We start from the raw sequence: 23730 nt of genomic DNA on the forward strand, positions 1-23730 counted from the left end.
TCGCAGCAGCCATTGGAGGGTGAACCAACGGCAAAGGAAGACCTTTCTCTCTGTCTCTCTCTCTCACTGTCCACTCTGCCTGTCAAAAAAAAAAAAAAAAAAAAAAGAACTATGAATATATGTATCTGCATTTGTGTGTGTGCATCTGTAGTAATATTAACAGTTTTGCAATTAAATCTAGAAATATTTTCCACTGATATTGTGATGTGTTTGCTAGGAGAAGCTGACAAAAGTAAATTTGTATTTCTAAATGTATTTAGTCGAAAGGTAATCTGTGCCTAACATTTTTTTAAACAAGTTTTTTTTTTTTTTTTTTTTTTTTGACAGGCAGAGTGGACAGTGAGAGACAGAGAGAAAGGTCTTCCTTCTGCCGTTGGTTCACCCTCCAATGGCCGCCGCGGCCGGCACGCTGCGGCCGGCGCACCGCGCTGATCCGATGGCAGGAGCCAGGAGCCAGGTGCTTTTCCTGGTCTCCTATGGGGTGCAGGGCCCAAGCACCTGGGCCATCCTCCACTGCACTCCCTGGCCACAGCAGAGGGCTGGCCTGGAAGAGGGGCAACCGGGACAGAATCCAGCGCCCCAACCGGGACTAGAACCCGGTGTGCTGGCGCCGCTAGGCGGAGGATTAGCCTAGTGAGCCGCGGCGCCGGCCATGTGCCTAACATTTTTATACATTCTGCATTTCTATTTGTGGAGTTGGATACACAGCACTGGAAGAATCTGAATATGATTTAAAGTTTTGATTGGTAAGCACAGTAATAGGATAATTTTTCTCATGATGGCTTATCTAGTGATCAAAAAGACTTAAAACTGTTAATAAACTTCCCCTTTTACATTAATTTAAGGGAAATGACTGAATAGAGAGGACAACTAAAATTCTAGGACATTTGTGTTAGAATATTTGTATACATTTATTTTTAAATATATTAAATGTATTCTCTATTTAACATAAAATGAAAGACTACTAGGCTATAAATCTAAATCATTAGGATTTTTATCACTGGAATATTTATGAGGCTCATTTAAATATTCAATTCCTGGTTTTGACTATAAGTCCTATAAACACTGAATTTGGTTGCATACTTTTAAAAAATTTATTCCACCCCCTTCCCTGAATTTTAATGTTAAAAATGTCTAGTTCTTAGCATGATGTTTTGAATTTTTACAAATACTAGTTTCACAAGCTAAATTTGAAGTTCATGATATTTTCTTTAAAAATTATACCGGTAGCAGTGGGTATTTGGTCCAATGGTTAAGTTGCCAGTTAAGAGGCCCACGTTCTGTTTGGCTGTGCCTGGGTTTGTGTCATAGCTAGGTTCTTAATTCCAGCTTCCTGCTAATGTGCACTCCGGGAGGCAGCAGGTTGCAGGGTGTCCGGCGCATAACAAATCTTCCCAGGCAGACGAATCAATTAATTCACAGGCTTTTATTGGGGTTCCGCTCCCGGGCGAGGTTCCACAGCCCCAACAGAGCAACAGAGCCGGGGGGGGGGGGGGGGGGGGGGGGAGTCTCGCGTCAGAGATTGGGAGGGCTCCTTTTGTAGATTCAGGGCATGGGTATTAAAGGTTGAGGCGGGTCTGATCCTCATTGGTTGACCTTTAGGCACCCGCAGGGACCTTGACAAGGACTTTTCTTCCCCGGAAGTACAGGTAGGAACTTTCCATTCCCGGAAGTATAGGCCTTCCTTCCATGCGGATCCCAAAGCTACCACAGGTGATGGCTCAGGTAGCTGGGACCCCACCACCCACAGAGCAGACTTGATTAGTCTCCTGGTTCCTGACTTTGGGAAGTGAATCGGTGGATGGCAAATCTCCGTTCGCCTATCTTCCTACCTCTCATAAACAAAACTAAAACCAAAACAAAATGCTATCAGAAAAATACAGAAATATTAGTATGCTGCCTTTAGGAAATAAAATGCCAACTCTTCCTTGCTTTATTTGTGTTTTTTGCTTTTTGTTGCTTAAGAGCAGTACTTTTTCTTCGTGATTCAGTCCTGCTTTTTTTCTATAACTGATTCTGATGGTGTGCTCATGGATATAAAAATTAATTCAGTCCTTTGGAACTTAAAAATCATGTGATAAAAGTCATTTTTTATGGTGTGGTGGTGGATAAAGCACTTTAGTGTCTTTTTCCCTTTAATATCTTCTCCGGAAGTATGCCGAAACTTTAAAATAGTTTGTTCTGGGTGAACTGATTTCCCTTTTCTATCTACAGTAAAACAAGTTATTTAAATCCTTTAATACACACATTAGTTCTAAATTAGCGAGGACTGTGTTAATGAATGGTAGCATTTGAATCATGAAATAATGGAAATCAAATTGAAAACACTCTTTGCAGTAAGCAAATCATCCCATCCCCTTACACTGGGTTACGTGTACAGCACACACAGGGCAAAGCACCCCGCGGTTAGAATTGCTGGTTTCTAATCATTCGGTAGCTGGCTGGTGGCCTTTAAAGCTGCAAAATGTTTACAATAGGCTGTGGTCTAAGTCCACCTTCTGGAGTTGCGAATCATTTTGCAAGCTGGACGCCTAAGCCTGAAGCGAGAGACTTCGGCAAGGCTTCTTTCTGCCTGGGTATAGGATGGCACATGCGCCATTCTCCGTGTCTCCTCGGGTCCCACTGTGCCTCCCAGTGCTCTGCAGAGACCTGGCTGAGAGCCCAGGAGGATATGTGAACAGAGCAGCCCACCCAGAGCGGTCCCAGCAGTGCCACCAGCTCCCCACCCTCCTCTCTCCAAGCCTCAAGGGCGATGCTACAACAGCACTAAGCACCTTACGGAGTAGTTTGGTCGAAGAAAGGAGATCCTGCGAGAAGGTCTGGCTATAAAGGGAGAACGCTTTGTCCTGTTTAGCCCCTCTCTTCCCCTCCTTAGGCAAGCTCTGCTTAGTACAGCAGTGCTGCAGCTTCAGAAACACCAAAGTGCAAAAGACTGGTGGTGCTCTGGCAGCCTGAGGAAAAAAAAAAAAAACACCAAAAACCCTTGCATTTAAAAAGTGGATTAGCTGAGGGGAAGGACTTTATAAACTATGGAAACTTTTTTCTTTTCGTGCTTGGCGAACAAAACTCCCTGATCACTTTACCCCCACCATTTAAACCAGGCCTTCCGAGGAAGGGGACATTTACAAAGCACGTTTAACTAAAGGAACTCGAGTGCTTACTATGGAACTAGTCCAGTCCCCTGGGCACCCAGCGGGCTCTAAGCTCATGGCGATCTCGGCCGTCGTCCTGTGGGAATGGCCCTTGCTAGAGAGAAGGGGGTCATGGTGAGACCCAAAAGCTGGGGAGTGCCCAGAAAGCACGTTTTCATCCCCTCCTGTCCCTTGTCCGCTCACTGCCGGGGTCGAGGGCCTGGCGCTGTGGCTGCTGCAGGGCGTCCGCGAGGATCGGGTTCCTCCCCTAGGCCGGGCAACCCTTCCACCCCGCGGCCCCGCAGCAGGACCCCGGACCGCGGAGAAAGCCCCCTGCTCTGCCCCCCACCCCGAAACTGCCGCGAGCCGAGAGGAGGGCGGGCGGAGGCCTCTGCGGTTTCCGGGAGGCCGGGGTGGCGCCCCGCAGCCCAGCTCCGAAGGGGGCTTTCCGGGTTCCACGCGCCCGGAGGTGGCGGGCCGGGCCCCTCCCACCTGCGGCCGCGCGGGGCGGGGCCCGGCCGGGACAGCCCCCGGCAGGGCGGGGCCTCAGGAGGCGGGGCCGCGCCGGGAGCCGGGCGGGCAGGCGGCGGCGGGAGGGGCCCGGACGGCTGGCTGGCTGGTGGAGCGGCGGCCGCAGCTGCAGCAGGACGGCCCGCCGGCGGCTCGGGGCCGCGCGCCGGGAACCTCGCGGGGCGGGCGGGCGCGGCACCCGCTGCGTGGCCGCCTGCGCCCCGGGACCAGCAGCATGAGCAGCGGCTACAGCAGCCTGGAGGAGGACGCCGAGGACTTCTTCTTCACCGCCAGGACCTCCTTCTTCCGGAGAGCGCCGCAGGGCAAGCCCCGCGCGGGCCAGCAAGTGAGTGGCTTGCGCGGCGGGCGCTGCAGACGGCGCCCCCAGCTCCTACTCCACGTGTCTCCGGCGGGGCGCGCGGCGGATGCTCGCCGGGAAGGAGGGGGGGTGGCGAAGACGCGGCCCCTGCTTTGGGGGGGGCGAGGGTCTCGGGGTCATGCTGGGAGCCTGTGCTGCCTGTGGGCGTGGGTCGCCCGAGGCCGGGGCAGGATAAGGAAGCGGGCGAGGCCGAGGGCCGGCTGCTGCTGCCGCCGCCTTCCGCGCCAGATGGCCCCGCCTGGGGTTCCGAGAGCCGGGAGGGGTCCCCCTTCGCGCCCCGGCCGGGTCAGCGGTCCGGTCCCCTCGCAGAGGCTCCCTGATGGTCCGCCCCGTGGCCTGTGCCCTCCCCCCCCGGGTGGCTTGGGAGAACCTTGTGGTCGCCTGAGGTGGCCGCGGTGACCTGGCCCCCGCCTCCTCCGGGTCGGGGCACGCTGGTGGGGGAGGGGGCCAGGGCCTGAGGGCGCCGGCCCGCTGTCGGTTGCGGGATTGGAGGGTGTGCGTTTCCTGTAAAGTCAAGTTTATAGGTGTCTCGACTGTTTGGCAAACAAACTGTGGCGCTAGGTAAATCGTCGAGGGCACGGCGAAGCTTTTGGCCGGTTTCTTCCTTTTTTGGAGGAAGCGCGCCGTGGGAAGCCTGACTTGGGAAGCGAGGGGAGGGGAACTTGTGCCAGTTTGGCCGCCGTGTGCGCGGGAGGCCTTCCCGCAGCGGGGCGCTTCGGCGGGACCTGGCCAGTGTGGCGCTCCGATCCGCCTTTGCTGCTCTTGGTCGACTGGGTAGAAGCAGGAAAAATTGCTCAGGGGCCCGAGGATGAGGTAGGTGTGTGTGTGTGTGTGTGTGTGTGTGTGTGTGTGTGTGTGTGTGTGTGTGTGTGTGTGTGTGTGTGTTGGTGGGGGTGGAGTAGGGCGAGGGGATGGGGGGGGTAGTCCTGGCCAGACTTTTAAAAGTTTATTTAACGACTTTGTGAGGTCAGATTTCCTTCCAAGATCGGGAAGTTCTAGTCTTTGCGGCGGCTTAAATGCCAGATCCGAAGCCGGAGGGGAGGAGAGAGGGGCTCGGGGGAGGGCCAGCGTGCAGCCGAGTGCCCTGAGTGCCCTCATTCAGCGGCGACACTTAATCCCGGGGCGCCCTTGTCGCCTGTCCCGCGTCTATTGTTCCTCCCTGGACGCTGAGTGACCTCTTTTCACTAGGGCGCGTGCTACTGACACGAGTTTGGAAGTCAGAAGTAACCCCCCCCCCCCTCCGCGCGCGCTCCCATCTCCTTGCGACTGCTTGGGCTTTTTCACTTTTTTTTTTTTAAACCCCCTTGGCCTCCTCTTTCTTTCCCTTCTCCGCTTGCTGTTTTCTGTTTCCACTTAGTTGCTGTGACCGTTTGACGTGTCGCAAGGAGCTGGTCGTGCCCCAGGAAACGAACTGGGTTCTTGGGTTCTCCAGGCCTGGATCCCCCCCTCCCAAGGGCTGAGAAATATTTCCGTGGCATGGCGTGAAAATCCCCTGGTGCTTTAAAAAGCAAGGACAGCATCTCCCCTAGGTTTATACACGCAAAGCGTTTCTGTGTTACGCGCACTGATGGATATGGTCAACATGCAGTATTCATACGGTGCTGCTCATTTAGTATGCAGTGTGACATGTATTGTGAAAGATTGTGCTGCAGATCAAGACAGCAAGACAGTTTATTGCTTGAAGAGCTTGATATGGGTATCCCGAGGCTTTATTGCCTGCATCTGTTCGCTGCCATAACCCGTGGGAGGTACTGAGTGAGGTGTAGGCTCCCAGGCCAGGAGGGGAAGGTGTTCTGACTCTGAACAGAACAGTGGGCGGCTTGGTTTGTTGATAGACGTGACTTTTAAATTCCTGGGAAGATTTTCAAAGTAAGGAAGTAAAATGTACGGAGCAAAGCATTTTTTTTTATTATTTATTTTTATCCTTTCTTCCTTTTCCAGGAATTACAGAACACTTTACAGATTTGCTTGTCATCCTTGCCCAGGGACCATGCTAATCATCTCTGGATCATTCCTGTTTTATTTAGTGTATGCACTGCAAAGCACTCATTAACGTAGAACATTGCTATCACCTAGGGCTACATAAGCTGTTCTCATTTTATTGGGCTGATTTTTCCAAGAAGATCTAGCATACTGTGTGGTAGTGAGATTATCTTTTCTCAAGAAATGCAAAGAGAGGTGTGGCTTAAGGATGTATTATTGCTGGTAGTGATTTTTTTCCCTGATGTTGTACCACTTGGTGGTTTCTAGAAGTCTTGAAAACACCCAGGGAGATCAAGGTGTTTGTGGTAAACGCAGGATGGGGAGAAGGGGTGTGTGTGTGTGTGTGTGTGGTAGTGGGGGAATTTCTTTCTTCTCTTGCCAGGCAAGGGAATGTAGCCCAACTGCTCTGCATCCTGCATAATAACAAAGGGGAAAAATGTTACCGTTTCTGTTTCTTGTTTTTTACCTTGTTCTCTTAACAAGAAAGAAAGGAGGAAAAGGGAACCAACACATGGCCTTGTTTTCGTGTCCTGGTCTTCGCTGTGTCCCAGGGCTTGGGCTCTACCTGCCACCCAAAGGTCGCTGCATGAGTCATAATTGAATGAGCAAATGCCTTCTTGGTTGATGCTGATTGAGACTTGACTGCTTTCAAATGTATGGGATCACGTGATTTTCCGGGCTCGCTCTGGAGCATTAACTTAATGCAAGGTAAGGTTTTGAAGTGATAGCATAAAGGACCACACGGAGAGAGCAGGAGGCCTGGAAGTTAGGTTTTTCTGACTCAGATTCCAATCTTTTTTTTTTTTTAATGACCTCTCAGCTATTAAAAATCATTTAAAAGTTCCATTTTCCCTTTGCAAGTATGAACATTTACCCTCTCGGTATAGGAATTTCTTCGGGGTTTGCTCTCTTCCCCAGTGTATGTCATCGTTACAGTGTTTCTAATTCGTGTCTCTGGGTTTGCTCTGCTTCAAATTATCCACCTAATTGTTGATTTAAACACAGCCAGAAATGTAGATAGTTCATAATTTGCTTTTTCTGGTTTCCCAATAAAATCAAGCTGCCTATGAATACAGGACACGTTCCGATTTCCAAACAGTAGGAAGGATCTAAAGTTATTAACACAGACTGTTAGGGCGTGGCTTCCCTCCCAGCTCAGGTGATCACCTGATTCCTGAACCTTTGGTGGTTAATAGAATTAAGAAAATGAGAGTCAGGCGTTGTGGCACAGAGGTAAGCTGCTGCTTGTGACTCCAGCATCGCGTATTGTCCCACGTTGAGTGCTGCTTTGCTTCTGATCCAGCTCCCTGCTAAGGCACCTGGGAAAGCAGGCCCAGCCCCAGCTGTTGTGGCCAGCTGGGGAGTGAAGCAGTGGATGGAAGATCTCTAAGAGATGGAACATCTGTCTATGTTACGCTGCCATTCAAATAAACAAATTTAAAAAAAAGTTAAAAAAAATTTTTTTAATTGAAAAGCAGAGAGGGAGAGAAGAGTTTCCATTTGCTGGTTCACTCCCTAGTTGGCTACAGCATCAAGGTTGGGCCAAGCCAAAGGCAGGAGCTTGGAATTCCATTCAGGTCTCACTTGTGGGTGGCAGGGGATCATGTACTTGGGCTACTTTCTGCTGCCTTCTCAGGCATACTGGCAGGGGTCTGGATTGGAAGTGGAGCAGCTGGAACTTGAACCCATGCTCATTGGGATACCGGCATCTCAAGCAGCGATGTGCCACGATGCTGGCCCTGTAAAAATAAAGCTTTAAGAACAAAAAGAAAATGAGAGACTTTTTTGTTTTGGAAGTAGAATAGTCAAGAAGTCTTGAGCAATTTGATATTGATTTCTGACCACCTGTACTTTCTAAAAAGCTACAATGCTAAAGAATTATTTATAAAGCAAGCCTGTCGATTCCACATAGCAGGCCTCATGTTTGTCCTTTGTGTTTTCTTGTTATCATTTGTTTTTTTTTAAAGATTTATTTATTGGTTTGGAAGGCAGAGTTACAAAGAGAACAAGAGATAGAGCTCTTCCATCTGCTGATTCACTCCCCAAATGGCTGCAATGGCCAAGGCTGGGTGGAAGCCAGGAGCTTCATCTGGGTCTCCCATTTGGGTGCAGGGGTCCAAGCACTTGTGCCATCTTCTGCTGCTTTTCCAGGTGCATTAGTGGGGAGCTGGATCAGAAGTAGAGCAGCCGGGATTCAAACTGCTGCCCATATGGGATGCTGGTGTCACAGGCAGTGCCTTAAACCACTGCGCTGCAATGCCTACATTCAAGTGTTTGTGTGGCTTTTGATTTGGTTGTATCTTGTTAGATTCGGCAGTAATGAACTGTACTCTCCTATAAGTGTTTGCACTGGAACTTATGGAGGCAGATTATAAGGCCATAAAGAATAGCAGTTTATTATATCAAAGATATTTTGGTGATATCAACTTTTTTTAAAGATTTATTTATTTTTTGGCCGGCGCCGTGGCTCAATAGGCTAATCCTCCGCCTTGCAGCGCCGGCACACTGGGTTCTAGTCCCGGTTGGGGCGCCGGATTCTGTCCCAGTTGCCCCTCTTCCAGGCCAGCTCTCTGCTGTGGCCAGGGAACGCAGTGTAGGATGGCCCAGGTGCTTGGGCCCTGTACCCCATGGGAGACCAGGAGAAGCACCCGGCTCCTGCCATCGGATCAGTGCGGTGCGCCGGCCGCGGTGCGCCGGCCGCAGCGCGCCAGCCGTGGCGGCCATTGGAGGGTGAACCAACGGCAAAAGGAAGACCTTTCTCTCAGTCTCTCTGTCTCTCTCTCTCTCTCTCACTGTCCACTCTGCCTGTCAAAAAAAAAAAAAGATTTATTTATTCGAAAGAGTTACACACACACACACACACACACACACACACTGGTTCACTCCTCAAAGACCACAATGGCCAGAGCTGAGCTTATCCAAAGCCAGGAGCTTCTTCTGGGTCTCCTACATGGGTGCAGGGGCCCAAGGACTTGGGCCATCTTCTGATTTCCCAGGCCATAGCAGGGAGCTGGATCCGAAGTGGTGCAGCTAGAACTCAAACCGGTGCCCATATGGGATGCCGGCACTGCGGGCGGCAGCTTTATCCGCTATGCCACAGTGCCAGCTCCAATGACACAGTATTAATCCGTTGGAATTTTGTGTTTGTGTGAGCAGAACTCACAAGGGCCTATTCCTTTAACTGACTTCCCTGAGAAAATTAGTCGCCAGTCTTCTGCAACCTCATACATATGCAGTCTGCTCTTCACTTCATTTCTTCTTCTGGCTAACTTGCAAAATTAGAATTATTTGGGAAGCAGTGACACAAAACATTTATGAGAAGAACGGCTAAAAATATCCAATAATGTGGTTATTCTTTTTAGATTTCCTTTGGCAGTCAGTGCCTGTCGTCCTGTTAACATTCTTTCTCTGAGAGGAGCGAGCCTGGCCGGATGCGCTCTGCTGTGGCCTGATCCCCAGCTCTTCCTTAGCCCAGAGCATCAGCCCTTGCGCCCCCACCTCCCCAGCCCGTTAGCTGCCTCCTGACAAGGCACCTGTTAGAGACTCATTTGTTCCAAGGCCACTGGCGAGCAGTCTCTGTTCAGAAGGAATGGTGAAAGAGAGTAGGCCCAGGATACCAGGATAGATGCATGCAGAGGCGCTTCTGAGACACAGCCTGGCTGGCTCATTGACTCGGCCTGTGCGCATCCCCACCTCATTGGAGAGGTGCACGTGGGCTGCTTTACAGAGTTCGTGGAACATGGAGTTGAAACATGTCTATTTTGGTGCAAAATGATTGAAATCCAGGCATATTTTTTTCATTATATACATTTTCCATGAGCTTTTTGAGGACCTCACATTTGCATGGATCTAAAGTAATTTTTTTGTCCCCCCCCCAAAAAAAAAAACCTTTTAAATTTATTTTCTATGAACTTTTTGAAGAACTCTTGTACATATCCTAGGAGTTTTATCCTTTTTTTCCCTTAATGAAAATGTTATTTGAAGGCAGGGAGGGAGAAAGGGGAAGGGGAAGGGGAGAGGGAGAAGCTTCTCTCCAAATGCCTGTAACAGCCAGGAGCCCCATGTGGGTGGCAGGGACTCCATGTGCATTAGCAGGAAGCTGGACTTTGGAGTGGAGCTGGTTCTCTGATATGGAATGTGGGCATCTTTACTTTTTTACTTGCTGTGCCAAATGGTGCCCCAGAAATTTTCTTTTAAACATTTTGAAATTTATTCTTAGGAGGCCAGCACCGCGGCTCACTAGGCTAATCCTCCGCCTAGCGGCGCCGGCACACCGGGTTCTAGTCCCGGTCGGGGCTCCGGATTCTGTCCCGGTTGCCCCTCTTCCAGGCCAGCTCTCTGCTGTGGCCAGGGAGTGCAGTGGAGGATGGCCCAGGTGCTTGGGCCCTGCACCCCATGGGAGACCAGGAAAAGCACCTAGCTCCTGGCTCCTGCCATCGGATCAGCGCGGTGTGCCGGCCGCAGCGCGCCGGCCGCGGCGGCCATTGGAGGGTGAACCAACGGCAAAGGAAGTCCTTTCTCTCTGTCTCTCTCTCTCACTGTCCACTCTGCCTGTCAAAAATAAAAAAAAAAATAAATAAAAAAAAAAAAAGAAATTTATTCTTAGGACTAAACAAGCATTGCCTGTTACCAGACCCCTCTGATGTGAACAGGCTTTAAATAGCAGCATGTACCTAGCACGGTGGTCATTTAGCCTTCTCTCAGCTGCCTTTCACAATCCCAGTTATTCCCCAGCTCAGAGCTGAGGTCTGGAGTTGCTGCCTGCCATTCTTCTTCATGTGTCAGCTTGATTGTCATCTTCACAGAGAATTCTTCCAGAACCACCCATCTAAAAAGGCACCCCGCCCCTCTAAAAGCCCTCCTCCCCCGTTCGTTCCCTTCATAGCAGTATTATAATTTTACAGTGCGTAAGTTGATTTACTTGAAAGGCAGACAAACAGAGCAAGAGATAGGTAGACAGAAAGACACAGAGAGAAAGAGCCAGAGAGATCTTCCATCTGCTGGTTCACTGCCCAAATGCCTGTAACAGCTCAGGCTGGGCCAGGCTGAAGCCAGGAGCCAAGAATTCCTTCTGGGTCTCCCCTGTGGGTGGCAGGGACTGGAATGGTTTCCTTTTCTTTCTTAAATTTTTTAAAACATCTATTTTAATTATTTGAAAGGCAGAGTTAGGGAGAGAGAGATCTCCATCTGCTGGTTCGTACCCCAGATGGCTCCAACAGCCAGGGCTGGGCCAGGCCAAAGCCAGGATCCAGGAGCTTCATCTGGGTCTCCCACGTGGGTGCAGGACCCAAGGACTTGGTCATTTGCTGCTGCTTTCCCAGGTGTATTAGTCGAGAGCTAGATTGGAAATGGACTAGCTGGGATTTGAACCGATGCCTTTATGGGATACTGGCATCACAGGTGGTGGCTTATTGCGTTACGCCACAATGTGAGCCCCTTTTTTGTTTTATTTTTTTAAATATTTATTTATTTGAAAGAGTTACAGAGAGAGGTAGAGACAGAGAGAGAGGTCTTCCATCTACTGGTTCATTACCCAGATGGTTGGAGCTGAGCTGATCTGAAACCAGGAACCTCTTCTGGGTTTCCCATGTAGGTGCAGGGGCCCAAGGACCTGGGCCATCTTCTACTGCTTTCCCAGGCCATAGCAGAGAGTGAGATTGGAAGTGGAGCAGCCAGGATTTGAACTGGCACCCATATGGGATGCCAGCACTGCAGGTGGTGGCTTAACCTGCTATGCCACAGCACCAGCCTCCCCCCCCCCCCCCGCCAAGAAACCTTTTATTTAAGGAATACAAAATTCATGCATTTCATAAATACAAATTTAGGAATTTAGTGATTCTTCCCACCGTACCCTCCCTCCCACCTACGCTCCCACCCCTCTTCCTCCTCCCTCTCCTATTCCCAGTCTTATTTTTTTTACTAAGATCTATTTTCAGTTAACTTTATACACAGAAGATTAACTCTATACTAAGAGTTCAACAAATTGTGAACAAAATAAACTGTTCCTTAACAATTGAGATAAGGACTGGTCAAAGTCATTGCATCTCGAAGTTGATTTCGCTTTTTTTTTTTAAGCATTCTTTTTTTTTTTTTTTTGAGAAACTGACTTAAATTTAAAGAGCCCAAGCACTTAGACATAACTAAAAATCATGAGACACAAGAATATCCTTCACATAATACACTAAAACAAAGTAAATCTTTGAGCACAAGATTTATTATTAACTCTCAAATACAACTCTTTGAGGACAGAGGTCCTGCTTGGGAAGTTAGTGCACAGTGACTCCTGTTGTTAATTTAACAGTTAACTCTTGTGTATGACATCAGTGATCACCCGAGGCTCTTGACATGAGCTGCCTAGGCTATGGAAGCCTTTTGAATCCACAGACTCCGTCAGTATTTAGACAAGACCATACACAAAGTGGAAGTTTGTTAGTTCTCTTTTATAAACAAATATATACCCCACCAAGTCTTCACAAGGTCTTAGAGGTTGCAGTCGTTTAAAGATGGATGGTATTGGTGGGGTCTGTTATTACTACCTCTGTATTTCCCCTTGTTTTAAGAAATCAGATCATTCATTTATTCAGTCAACAATTTATTGAATGCCAACTTTATGGCTTACACTGTTTGAGGCTCTGGGATAGAGTAGTGAACAAAATAAAGTCCCTATTTACGTATTTATTTGAAAGGTGGAGTAACAGGGAGAGAAGAGACAGAGGCAGAGAGAGTGCATGTGTGCTATCTCCCATCTGCTCTGCAGATGCCTACACCTCCTGGGGCTGGGCCAGGCTGACGTCAGGAGCCAGCAGCACCATCCTGGTCTGTCACTGGGGGGCAAGTACACCGGCCATCCTTTGCTGCCTTTCCCAGTGCGTTAGCGGAGAGCTGGATTGTAAGTGAAGCAACCGGGACTTGAACCTGCCTTGTGATGTCATGTGGGCCTCCCAGGCAGTGGCTCAACCCGCTCTTCCACAGTTCCTGCTTCAGGAATACGTTTGTAAAGAGCTTGCGAAATAGACAAACTATCTAGTTTCCTTTAAAGAGCTTGCTCCTTGTGCGTGTCTAGGGAAACTGAACTTTTTATAGTTTTTCAGAAACACACACCTGTTTGTAAAGTGTGGGAAAACTGTACTTTTTTTTTTTTTTTAATAGATTTATTTATTTGAAAGAGAGAAAGAGACAGACAGAGGTCTTCCATCTGCTGGTTCAGTCCCCAACTGGATACTACGGCCGAAGCTATGCTGATCCAAAGCCAGGAGCCAGGAGCTTCTTCCTGGTCTCCCATGCGGGTGCAGGGGCCTAAGGACTTGGACCACCTTCCACTGCTTTCCCAGGCTGTAGCAGAGAGCTGGATTGAAAGCAGCCGGGTCTGGAACCGGTGCCCCTATGGGATGCTAGCACAGGAGGCCACGGCTTTACCTGCTATGCCACTACACTGGCCCCAACTATACTCTATTGAGATTGAATTATATCCCTGTGAAATTGTTCCTTAATGGCCTTTGTGCTAAGATGGAGCATGTTCAGTCAGGACATGAGTGTCTTCTACATCATAAGGGATTGAACATGTGTTAAACAGAGAGTAACTGAGCAGAGCCATCCAAACTGTGGCTAATAATTAACCAAAAAATGAATGATGTTTGGTTTATTTTCCCTTTTTTCCCCCTAGCTTAGTTCTGGTTTGGCAAGTGACTAGTACAAAAGTTTTTGTTAATTTTTTAAAAAAGTCTTATTTATTTGAGAGGTGGAGTTACACACAGAGGGAGTGACAGAGAAAGGTCTTCCACCCGCTGGTTCACTCCCCAAATGGCTGCAACGGCCGGAGTTGAGCTGATCCGAAGCCAGGAGCCAGGAGCTTCTTCCAGGTCTCCTACTCAGGTGCAGGGGCCAAGGACTTGGGCCATCTTCCACTGCTTTCCCAGGCCATATCAGAGAGCTGGGTTGGAAGTGGAAGAGCTGGGACTCTAACCAGCGCCCATATGAGATGCCAGCACTGCAGGTGGTGGCTTTAGCTATGCCACAGTGCCAGCCCCCAACTTGTTAATTTTTTTTTAGCAGAGGGTCAGGTACACTGTAGGAATTTGTCAGAGCCCATAAAAAATGATTAAAATTGGAAACACACGTAAAAATGTGTTTTCCAGTTGGTTCTGAGTTAGCAGTGGCCATTCTGCAGCTGAGCAGTTTCAGTCAGTAGTCCATCCCCACCCAGAATGTGTTGAGGGCAAAATACACACTGGCTTTCAAACACCTAACTATGGTAGAAAGAATAAAAGATACCACACTAATCGATTCGTATTTAGTACTTGCTAAACTGATCCTACTTGAGATGAATTGAGTCAAATGAAATTAATTTTGTCTGTTTTTTTTTCTTTAACATGGCTATTGGAAAACTTTAACTCATGTATGTGGCTTGCGTTCCATTTCTGTTGCACAGTGTTGCTGCTAAAGCAGAGCTAGTGCTTTGCCAGGGGTTCAAAATCCCGTCGTCGGGGTGGCTGCAGCTGGGGAATGGAAGGTAGCAGCCAGGCGTGCTAGAAACATCTTTCTTTTTGAAAAAGAACTTGCCCTCTGGGAGTAGTTTCTTCTCAGCCTATCCCGTGGCAGCATTTAAAGGTTGTGAAACTTGTATGTCTGGGACTTCCCGCTTTTTTTCACCTATGAGCTAATAGGATCAAACTGTCCTAATGGCACTCTAAATGCAAGCCAGCCTTCAGTTTATATAGAGACCGGGGCTCTGTATTTCCCAGGATTAAACAGCAAGCTTAATGCACTCTTTATGGACCGTAATTGCTTACTGCTGCTGCGTGATTCAGTCAGCTAAGAATAATTTACTAATTATGTGTTGCAGCACTCAGTTCTTTTTCCAAATGCGAAACAAAGTGAGATAATTAGGGGAGGAAAAAGGATGAATTTGAGAATTAGACACCAGAAGAAGAGATTTTTTTTCCAGATCTTAAATATAACAGACTTGGAATGTAAGCCACCAAGTGTTCTCTTGAAATTAATGGAGGTTGGGCAATGTGTGCATGTGTGTGTTGCACACATGCGTGTAAGACTGGGGGGGGGCGGTGCTGTGGTACAATGGGTTAAAGCTCTGACCTGCAGCACCGGCATCCCATATAGGCACCAGTTCAAGTCCCAGCTGCTCCACTTCTGATCTAGCTCTCTGCTGCAGCCTGAGAAAGCAGTAGAAGACGGCCTGAGTCCTTGGGCCCCTGAACCCATGTAAGAGACCTGGAGGAGGCTCCTGGCTTCAGTTCAGCTCAGCTCTGGCCATTGCGGTCATTTGGGGAGTGAATCAGCAGATGAAGACCTCTCTCTCTCTGGTTCTACCTCTCTCTGTAACTCTTTCAAATAAATTTAAAAAGGTGGGGGGGAGGGCAGCACTGTGGCATAGCAGGTAAGGCTGCTGCCTGTGGTGCCGGCTCCACTTCTGATCCAGCTCTCTGCTATGGCCTGGGAAAGCAGTGGAAGATTGTCCAAGTCCTTGGGCCCCCGTACCTGTGTGGGAGACCTGGAGGAGACTCTGGCTCTTGGCTTTGGATCGGCGCAGCTCTAGCCCTTGCGGCCAACTGGGGAGTAAACCAGTGGATGGAAGACCTCTCTCTCTGCCTCTACTTCTCTCTCAGAGTAACTCTGACTTTCGAGTAAAATAAATAAATCTTAAAAAAAAAAAAAAAAAAAAGACTGGTGAGGGTAGCTTTCTAAATTCATTTCCCAGGTGTTTATGATGTCTTCCCCACGTGCTAGGTCAGGTGCTGGGCGATGGAATGGTGAACACAGCACAGGTAGAAACCTGCCCTCGAGTGTGGGCTATCTGAGTTTGGCTCCTCTGGATGCTTCACACAGTACTGTTTGTCTTTGGCTTAGTTACTCAGGGTTCCTCTGTGGGCTAGCACTCCTTCTGGAGGCCAAGTACCATTCCATGGTTTGTATGTATCGCTTGTTGCTTATCTGCTGGCGCTTCCACCTTTTGCCGTATGTGTACACATATCTCTTAGAGATTCTGCTTACCAATCTTTTGGCTGCGTACTGAGAAATGCTGTTGCTGGATCACAGAGTAATTCTGTTTCCAGTTTTTTCAGAAACATTATAGTGACAAACTTGAATCCTATTTAAATCTAGAATTATGAGACAACACTGCATGTTGATATCTATATAAAAATTGAGTAGGTGCTAATCTTCAAATACTGGAAATTTTGGTGTTTCTAATATTTCAGCTAAAGAACTCAGTAATAAACATCTTGGGAATGAAACCTTTTCCATTATGGATTAATTCCTAAAGGATAAATAAATAAAAATAGAACTGAACATGAGAATGTGGCCATCTTTATGGCTATAGTATATATTACCAATGGCTGTATATTTATTTATTTTAATTTAATTTGAAAGAAATTGTTCATTCGCTGGCTCATTCCCCAAATGCCTACAGTGCCCAGCATGGGCCAGGCTGAAGTCAAGAGCCAGGAACTCCACCTGGCTCACCCACATAGGTAGCAGGGACCCAAGTACTCAAGTCATTGTCTACTGCCTCCCAGGGTTCACATTAGTAAGAGGCTGCATTGCAAGCAGAGGCTGGACTGGAACCCAGGCACTGTAATAAGACACGTGAGCGTCCCATGCAGTGGCTTAACCCACTGTGTCACAACGCTCACCCCAGGGGCGCTCGCGCGCACGCTCTCTCTCTCTCTCTCTATATATATATATCCTTTTATTGAGGGCTATATTTTTGATTGGCATCATTACACCCTTAGCTTTATTGGATGCATTCATTAAAATAGAAAAAACAACTTCAGTGCGTAAGGACATCTTAATTTTCATTCCTCTAATAGTGAATTAAGTATTTTCCTGTTCTTCTAAGAGGATCTTCCTCTTTCTGTGTGAGCACTCTTCATGCGTGGCCTTTGCCTGTGGGTTCTGTGAGGAAGGTGGAAATCTCGAGACAGCACTGCTCTGGAGTCCCATGCTGTTTGGCTGGGTAGATAGTTCCCTTTTTTTGTGGTCAGCTGAACTGCAGGTTTTTTTGGTGACTTTTGTTGTTTGTGCCAAAGGGACATTACATGTTCTAGTATTTTGAAATACTTCAGAATGTGTTTCAGGCTGACATCACTGAAACTCAGCAGAATACTTGTTATTCTTGTAATTACAACATAGACAAGGCATTGCTAAGAAAGCATTTCTGTGAATCAGCTGTGGAATACAGAGGGTGGGGGATTGGATGCCATGTCTTGTATTAACCAAGTGAGAAATGGTAACTAAGTTTTTTTTTTTTTTTTACAGATTTTTATTTATTTGAAGGGCAGTTAGAGAGAGAGAAAGATTGATCTTCTGTCCATATGTTCACTCTCCAAATGGCTGTAATGGTCTGGGCTGGGCCAGGCAGAAGCCAGGAGCTTCTTTGGGGTCTCCCACCCAGGTGCAGGGACCCAAGCACTTGGGCCATCTTCTGCTTTCCCAGGTGCATTAGAAGGGAGCTGGATGGGCAGTGGAGCAGCTGGGGCTTGAACTGGTGCCCATAGGGGATGCTGGCATCACAGGTGGAGGCTTTACCTGCTAAGTCATAATGCTGATCCCTAAGTTCCTGTTTGTGTTTGAATTTCAGTAAATTGGGACTAGTTTTCTAACCACCCTGGTAGAATTCAGAGGAATTAAAGTTATTTATAAATAGAGGAAGTAATGAAGAGAAGGGTGGTAGGACAAAGTACTAGAAACCCCGCCCAACAAAGAAAATTTCTGCTGTTTGCATATAAGCTTATTCTGTTGAAAAATTGCATTGAGAAAGGAACCTGGCACTGCCTTAAGACTCGTTGGTGACTCTAAAATTGTTATAAAATCTGTTATATTCGCATAACTTGTTAGCTCTGTTTAATTTTTTCAGAATATTTTTATTAAGTGAATCATTTTTTTTTTTAAACTTAAGAAAGTCATCTGTTCATCTATTTTTACTTGAAAAGCAGAGAGACGGAGGTCTTCCATCTGCGGGTTCACTCCCTCTGAGCCTGCAACAGCCACAGCTGGACCAGGCCGAAGCCAGGAGCTAGGAACTCAGTCCAGGCCTCCCTGTGGGTGGCTGGAATCCAGCTTCTTGAGTCGTCACTGCCCCAAGGGTCTGCATTAGCCGGCAGCAGGAGGACGGAGCTGAAGCTGGGCATCAAGCCCGCTACTCTGATTTGGGACGTGGGTGTCTTAGCCAGCATCTTAACCCCTAGCGCCTTGAAAAATCTTGCTTGGTATTTTGCCAATGAAGTTACAGAAATTTACATCTGCAAGAGCCTTTAAAAGGTCAAAGGAAAGGGAACCAGAAGGTATTTATTTTGGTGCACAGTTTTTTTGTAATATGCATTTTCTGTGAATTTTTTGAAGAATCTTTGTATGCATGGGTTTAAATATTTTTGCATCAAAATAAACTTATTTTAAACTCCATTTTCTTATGAATTTTTTGAAGTATCTTGTGTATGATACATTTCCCAAACAATAAAACAAAACACACACAAAAAAATTTTATGAAAACCAGACACAACATAGCTAAATATGTTACATAGGAGAAAAAAATGTCAATACTAAAATGAAGCTTGGCATTCCATAGTGTTTTACGATTAATATATTCCAAGGTAATTAAAATCCAATAGATTTTTTTTGGGTTTTAATTTCAGTGGCACTTTGAGATGAGAAATTAACAAGTTTATCTGTTTTGGTCATTGGCAGATGCAGGTTTCATGGGATGAGAGATTTGAATTCAGGGGCACTTACTGTAATGGGTAACTTCTCAGCTGCGGGAAAATATATATATTAAGCATTTGATGAAAGAAGCAATATTACAAGGGGGAGAAAAACAGAAGTCTTCTGTCTTCTGGTTACTCCCCAAATGACTGTAGTGGCTGGGGCTGTGCCAGGGCAAGGCCTGGAGCCTGCAGCTCCATCCGGGTCTCTCATGTGGGTGCAGCTGCCCAAGCACATGGGCTGTCTTCTGCTGCCTTCCCAGGTGCATTAGCAGAGAGCTAGGTCAGAGGCAGATCCCACTGTGCCACAAAGTGCCAGCTCCCCGTCCCCGTTTGTTTAATCGGGCTGTGGATGGCCTTGCCTGCCAGTGCTCCTGTGTGAGGAAGGTACTCTGCTTTCGGATCTTTCTGAAGTTTGAAAATTGCTCTTTTGCTCTTCTGAAGGCCAGCTTTGGTCCCGCGGGGCAGCCAGTGGCAGTGTGTTCTGTGGCTAGGTGACGTTTGATGCGTTGGCTGTCCTGTTGGTCTCTGCTAGAGGAAATTGCCCCCTGAACTGCCTGCAGCTAAGTCCTGCTGCCATTTGGTGAAGATGTGGGGGTAGGTCACATAGGGGGAAAGAGTGCCTTTCAAAAGGGCAAACTGTAGCACAAGAGCAACAATTCAGCTTCAGATCCCTCCCCACTGAGGTAGTTCTGTTGCCATTTAAACTTGACATCACATTGCATCTGGATCATTTGATTTCAACTAATGTTGGGAAAAAAGGGTGGAACTGAATTGTGTTAGAGGCTAAAATGGGATGAGTTCTTAATAGATGGATTGCAAGCAGCTATGTTGGGCAGCAGTGTTAGCTGTGTTATCGTGGACAAGTCATTACACCTGTTGCCTCTTTGCCTGGCAGCAGGGCTAACATTAATAATTGTAAGCAACTGTTATTTTTACAAGATTCTGCTACATAGGAACTATTCTTTGAGGACAGTGGGTCAAACTGGGAACAGAGATGGTAGAGAGATTTGAAATTCTTGGTTTAGCCACAGGGAAAAATGGCAGGAGGTTGGGTCTCTTTGGCTTTATTAACCAAATGAATTGATCAGGAAGGAGCTTCAGTCATCTGGAGCCTTAATCTGTTTTAATCTCCTCCCAGCCCATCAGGCCACCCTCATCACAAGTCTTCCCCAGCTTCCTTTTCCTTTCATGCAAGCTGCTGGGCTGCAGGAGAATGGGCAGCCTGGTGAAAGTCCGGTTCTTTTCCCAGGAGTTCGTGTGTAAGCTAACACCTCTGCCTTTTCTTTGAAACATCTCTCTCCCTCTCGGCTGCCTCCCACTGCAGGATTCTGGCTGCAGAGTTCTGCTTGGCTGCTGGCTTGACCGGGTGACAAATTCTGCTCCTTCCTGGGGGCTTTCCTTTTTCCTGTGCAAGGTCTCATGCTCATTGTTTAGGGTCTTAGTCACTCACTGTCTTGTTTCTGGTTTTCATGAGGGTGAATCAAATGAGGTAACAGATGCGAACCGTAGACCGTGCTGCAAACTGTAGGCCATGCTGCACAGGGGGACGCTGCTGCTGTCACAGGAGCCAGCTCCCCAGCCCGGGGCTGTGTTGCCAGTCCCCTCCCTGCCTCCCAGCCTAGCGTCTGTCCCAGCTCTGACAGGTCTCTGAGTGGCTGCCGCCTCCACAGTTCGGAAGCAAGCTTGCAGGCGTTCCGGCAGCTGAGCAAGTCCGGTGATCTGCTTGGCCAGTTCCTGGGAGCCGGTTTAGTACTCTGAGGCCTGTGTGAGTTGTGGAATCTGGTGGGACACCTCTTCCTAGGAGTGGATGAGCTCTCCCCGTTGTGATTCCCTCCCCACCCCCATCCTACCCTTTGATTGTGAGTTTCTTGCAATAAATTGGTTGTCTGAAACTGGCTTTATATTAATTCCAAATGCCATTGTATTTTTACATTTTTTAAATTTGAGCCATGGTGTTATTGCTATATTCTTAAGTAAATGACATTATTAATTAAGTTAACTCATGGAAAGCCTGGAATTGTACCTGGCATATAAATAAGTACATGTTCAGTAGTTATTCATGAAAAACTATTTGGTAGGAGCTTTTACTAAGGCAATGTGGTTTGGTTAAAAGGCCAGGGGATCTAGAACTGGGAGATAGTTTAAACTTTGGATCTGTCATTTACCAGTTATGGTAACTTAAGCTTAATTAACTTAATTTTGAGAATATAGGAGGATTAAATGGGATAATGGGAAGTATTCCTAGATTATAAATTGTTTTATAATTAGCCGGCGCCACAGCTCACTAGGCTAATCCTCCGCCTTGTGGCACCGGCACACCGGGTTCTAGTCCCGGTCGGGGCGCCGGATTCTGTCCCGGTTGCCCCTCTTCCAGGCCAGCTCTCTGCTGTGGCCAGGGAGTGCAGTGGAGGATGGCCCAAGTGCTTGGGCCCTGCACCCCATGGGAGACCAGGATAAGTACCTGGCTCCTGCCATCAGATCAGCGCGGTGCGCCAGCCGCGGCGGCCATTGGAGGGTGAACCAACGGCAAAGGAAGACCTTTCTCTCTCTCTCTCACTGTCCACTCTGCCTGTCAAAAAAAAAAAAAAAATTGTTGCATAATTGCAAATATGTCCATGGCACAAGTATATTTAGAGACTACTATAAAATTTTTTCCTGTTACTTTTAAACTTCTCATGTAAACTGATCATAAATTCTCAGCCTACTGCATGTTATCTTCCAGGGGACACTTGATAATCAGTTGTTGAAAATGAGTTTATTCCCCCATCTTTTCCATGTGTGGTTTTATCTTCAAAGTGGTGATTGTATTTGGGGACCTGGACATTTAATATCTAAGCAACTTTATGGATTGAGTGGCATGTTCAGAAGCACAGGTTCTTGAGTGAATTTAGTGTTTGGCCCTCTAGGTTATCCTGGGTATGAGCTTTGCAAGAGTGGGTCACTGTATTTTTGTGCTAATGTGGTGCCTGGCACAGGGGACAGAGTGGTGCTTTTGATATGGTTAACTAACCACCATGATTAGACTCAGGTCAGAATTATAATCAAGAAAAAAGTTAGAGAAAGGCAGTGAAACACATATCTTTTGGTTTCAGGAGGAGTGAAAGTAACTTAAGGAGAGTTAGTTAACTATTTTGGGCTTCAGTTTCTTCTTAAAAGCCTTGTCCGGTTCTGTGATAATTTACCGTGGAGCTGAATTGCTGATTGGAGGGGAATGAACAGCAAAGCAACAAAACTTGAGAGGAATTCCATGCATGAATGTATTTGACAAACACATTACGTTGGAAACAGCCATAGCAGGTTCTGTCTGCTGGGGCAGGGAGAATGTAACAGAGTTGTTGGATCCCTGGCATTTGAGAAATGAATAGAATATGTGGAATTATTGGAAAGTGGGGGACTCATGTGATATTTCTTTTGTCCATATATAGTGCCAACCAGAATGGGTTTCATGCGAGGCAAAGAAGGGCAGGGACTCTGGATTGTTCTGCAATTCTGTGTTGCAGGAGTGATAAATACAGCGTCAAGAACCGTGTAAAAAACAGCCTGCCACATTTCTCAAGGCCAGGTCAAGAGTATCTGAGAATCCTCTGCTTACTGGGTGTGCTAGCACAGTGGGGATAGGTTAGCCACTCTGCCTCCTGGAAGCATGGGTGCCTGTGGGTTGTATAGCATTTGGGAATGAGGGTGTATGTACATGTCATTTGGAAGATTTGACTTTTTTCATTTGTCTAATGCCTCTTTTATCGACATTGGTTTGCACAGACTCGCTAAGTAAATGTTCCTAGAAGACTTCTTAATGCATGTTAAATACCATTGTAAGATGCCAGAGTTTACTGTCTAATGTAGCAGGTTCAAACATGAGGCTTCCGAAGACTTCTGTTACCCACTTGCCCAGCCTCTCCAGTTATTGGTTCTGGAATACCCAGTTCAAGGCTCACTTCTTACTCTGATTGCTACAGCTGTATTTATTTATTTAAGAGTTATTTATTTATTCGAGAGGCAAAGTTACCAACGGAGGGAGAGACAGATCTTCCATCCACTGATTCACTCCCCAAATGGCTACGACATGAGCCAGGAACTTCTTCCAGGTCTCCCATGCGGGTACAGGGTCCCGAACACTTGGGCCATCTTCCACTGCTTTCCCAGGCTATAGCAGAGAGCTGAATTGGAAGAGGAGCAGCCAGGACTAGAACCGGCACCCATATGGTATTCTGGGGCTGTAGGCTTAACCTACTACGCCACAGCGCGGCCCCTACTATAGCTGTATTTAAATATTGCCTTCATGAAGGATGAAAGAAAACTCCTACAGATTTTGCATTGTAGAGGGCATGTTGAATGACTCATGAATGTGATGTTAACTTGATTCATTCATTTTTTTTAAAGATTTATTTATTTGAAAGGGAGATTTACAGAGAGGCAGAGGCAGAGACAGAGAAGTCTTCCATCTGCTGGTTCACTTCGAAAGTGGCCACAATGGCCAGAGATGGGCCAACCTGAAGCCAGGAGCCAGCAGCCTCTTCCAGGTCTCCCACGTGGGTGCAGGGCCCAAGGACTTGGGCCATCCTCTACTGCCTTCCCAGGCCACAGCAGAGAGCTGGATCGGAAGAGGAGCAGCTGGGACTTGAACCAGCCCCCATATGAAATGGGGGCACTGCAGGCAGCAGCTCCACCCTCCACATCACAGTGCTGCTCTCCCCACCCCCTTTTAAAGGCTTATTTTATGTATTTGAAAGAGGAGGAGAGACAGAGATCTTCATCCACTGATTCACTACCCAAGTGGCCACATGATCAGGAGGAATAATTTTTTTTCCATTTGGGCATTTTTTTGAAGAACGTTTCCTGTCATCTGTTCCTAACTTTTTATATACTTTAGGGAGTATTTCAGCAAGACCTTGTGGGAGAAAGGTATTCTTTAAAATGAGACTTTGACACATTTGGGGGATTATTGGTAAATGGGAGTGATATAACTACGACTGCAAAAGCACGAACTAGCTAAGTTCTTTCAACCTGAAGA

At 47.3% G+C, this 23730-nt stretch overlaps 1 protein-coding gene and 1 non-coding gene across 3 annotated transcripts in view; one reads left to right on the forward strand and one right to left on the reverse strand.

Moving 5' to 3' along the window:
- Positions 1-3714: 3714 nt before the first annotated feature.
- The window catches only part of RASSF3 (Ras association domain family member 3), a 70941-nt gene continuing 50925 nt past the window's right edge, over positions 3715-23730 (forward strand). The window contains exon 1 of one of the 2 annotated variants that reach the window (XM_051845644.2): positions 3715-3987. In XM_051845644.2, the coding sequence (XP_051701604.2) occupies positions 3877-3987 (111 nt within the window). In that variant the 5' untranslated portion in view covers positions 3715-3876. The remainder of the gene's footprint in view (positions 3988-23730) is intronic. The other variant, XM_051845645.2, reaches the window with a different exon arrangement.
- LOC127491198 (U6 spliceosomal RNA) lies at positions 5961-6066 on the reverse strand. Its single transcript, XR_007919789.1, has one exon. It is a non-coding gene; the product is annotated as a U6 spliceosomal RNA (small nuclear RNA).

This window comes from Oryctolagus cuniculus, chromosome 11, assembly GCF_964237555.1.
Source record: "Oryctolagus cuniculus chromosome 11, mOryCun1.1, whole genome shotgun sequence".
In the NCBI taxonomy this organism is placed as follows: Eukaryota; Metazoa; Chordata; class Mammalia; order Lagomorpha; family Leporidae; genus Oryctolagus; species Oryctolagus cuniculus.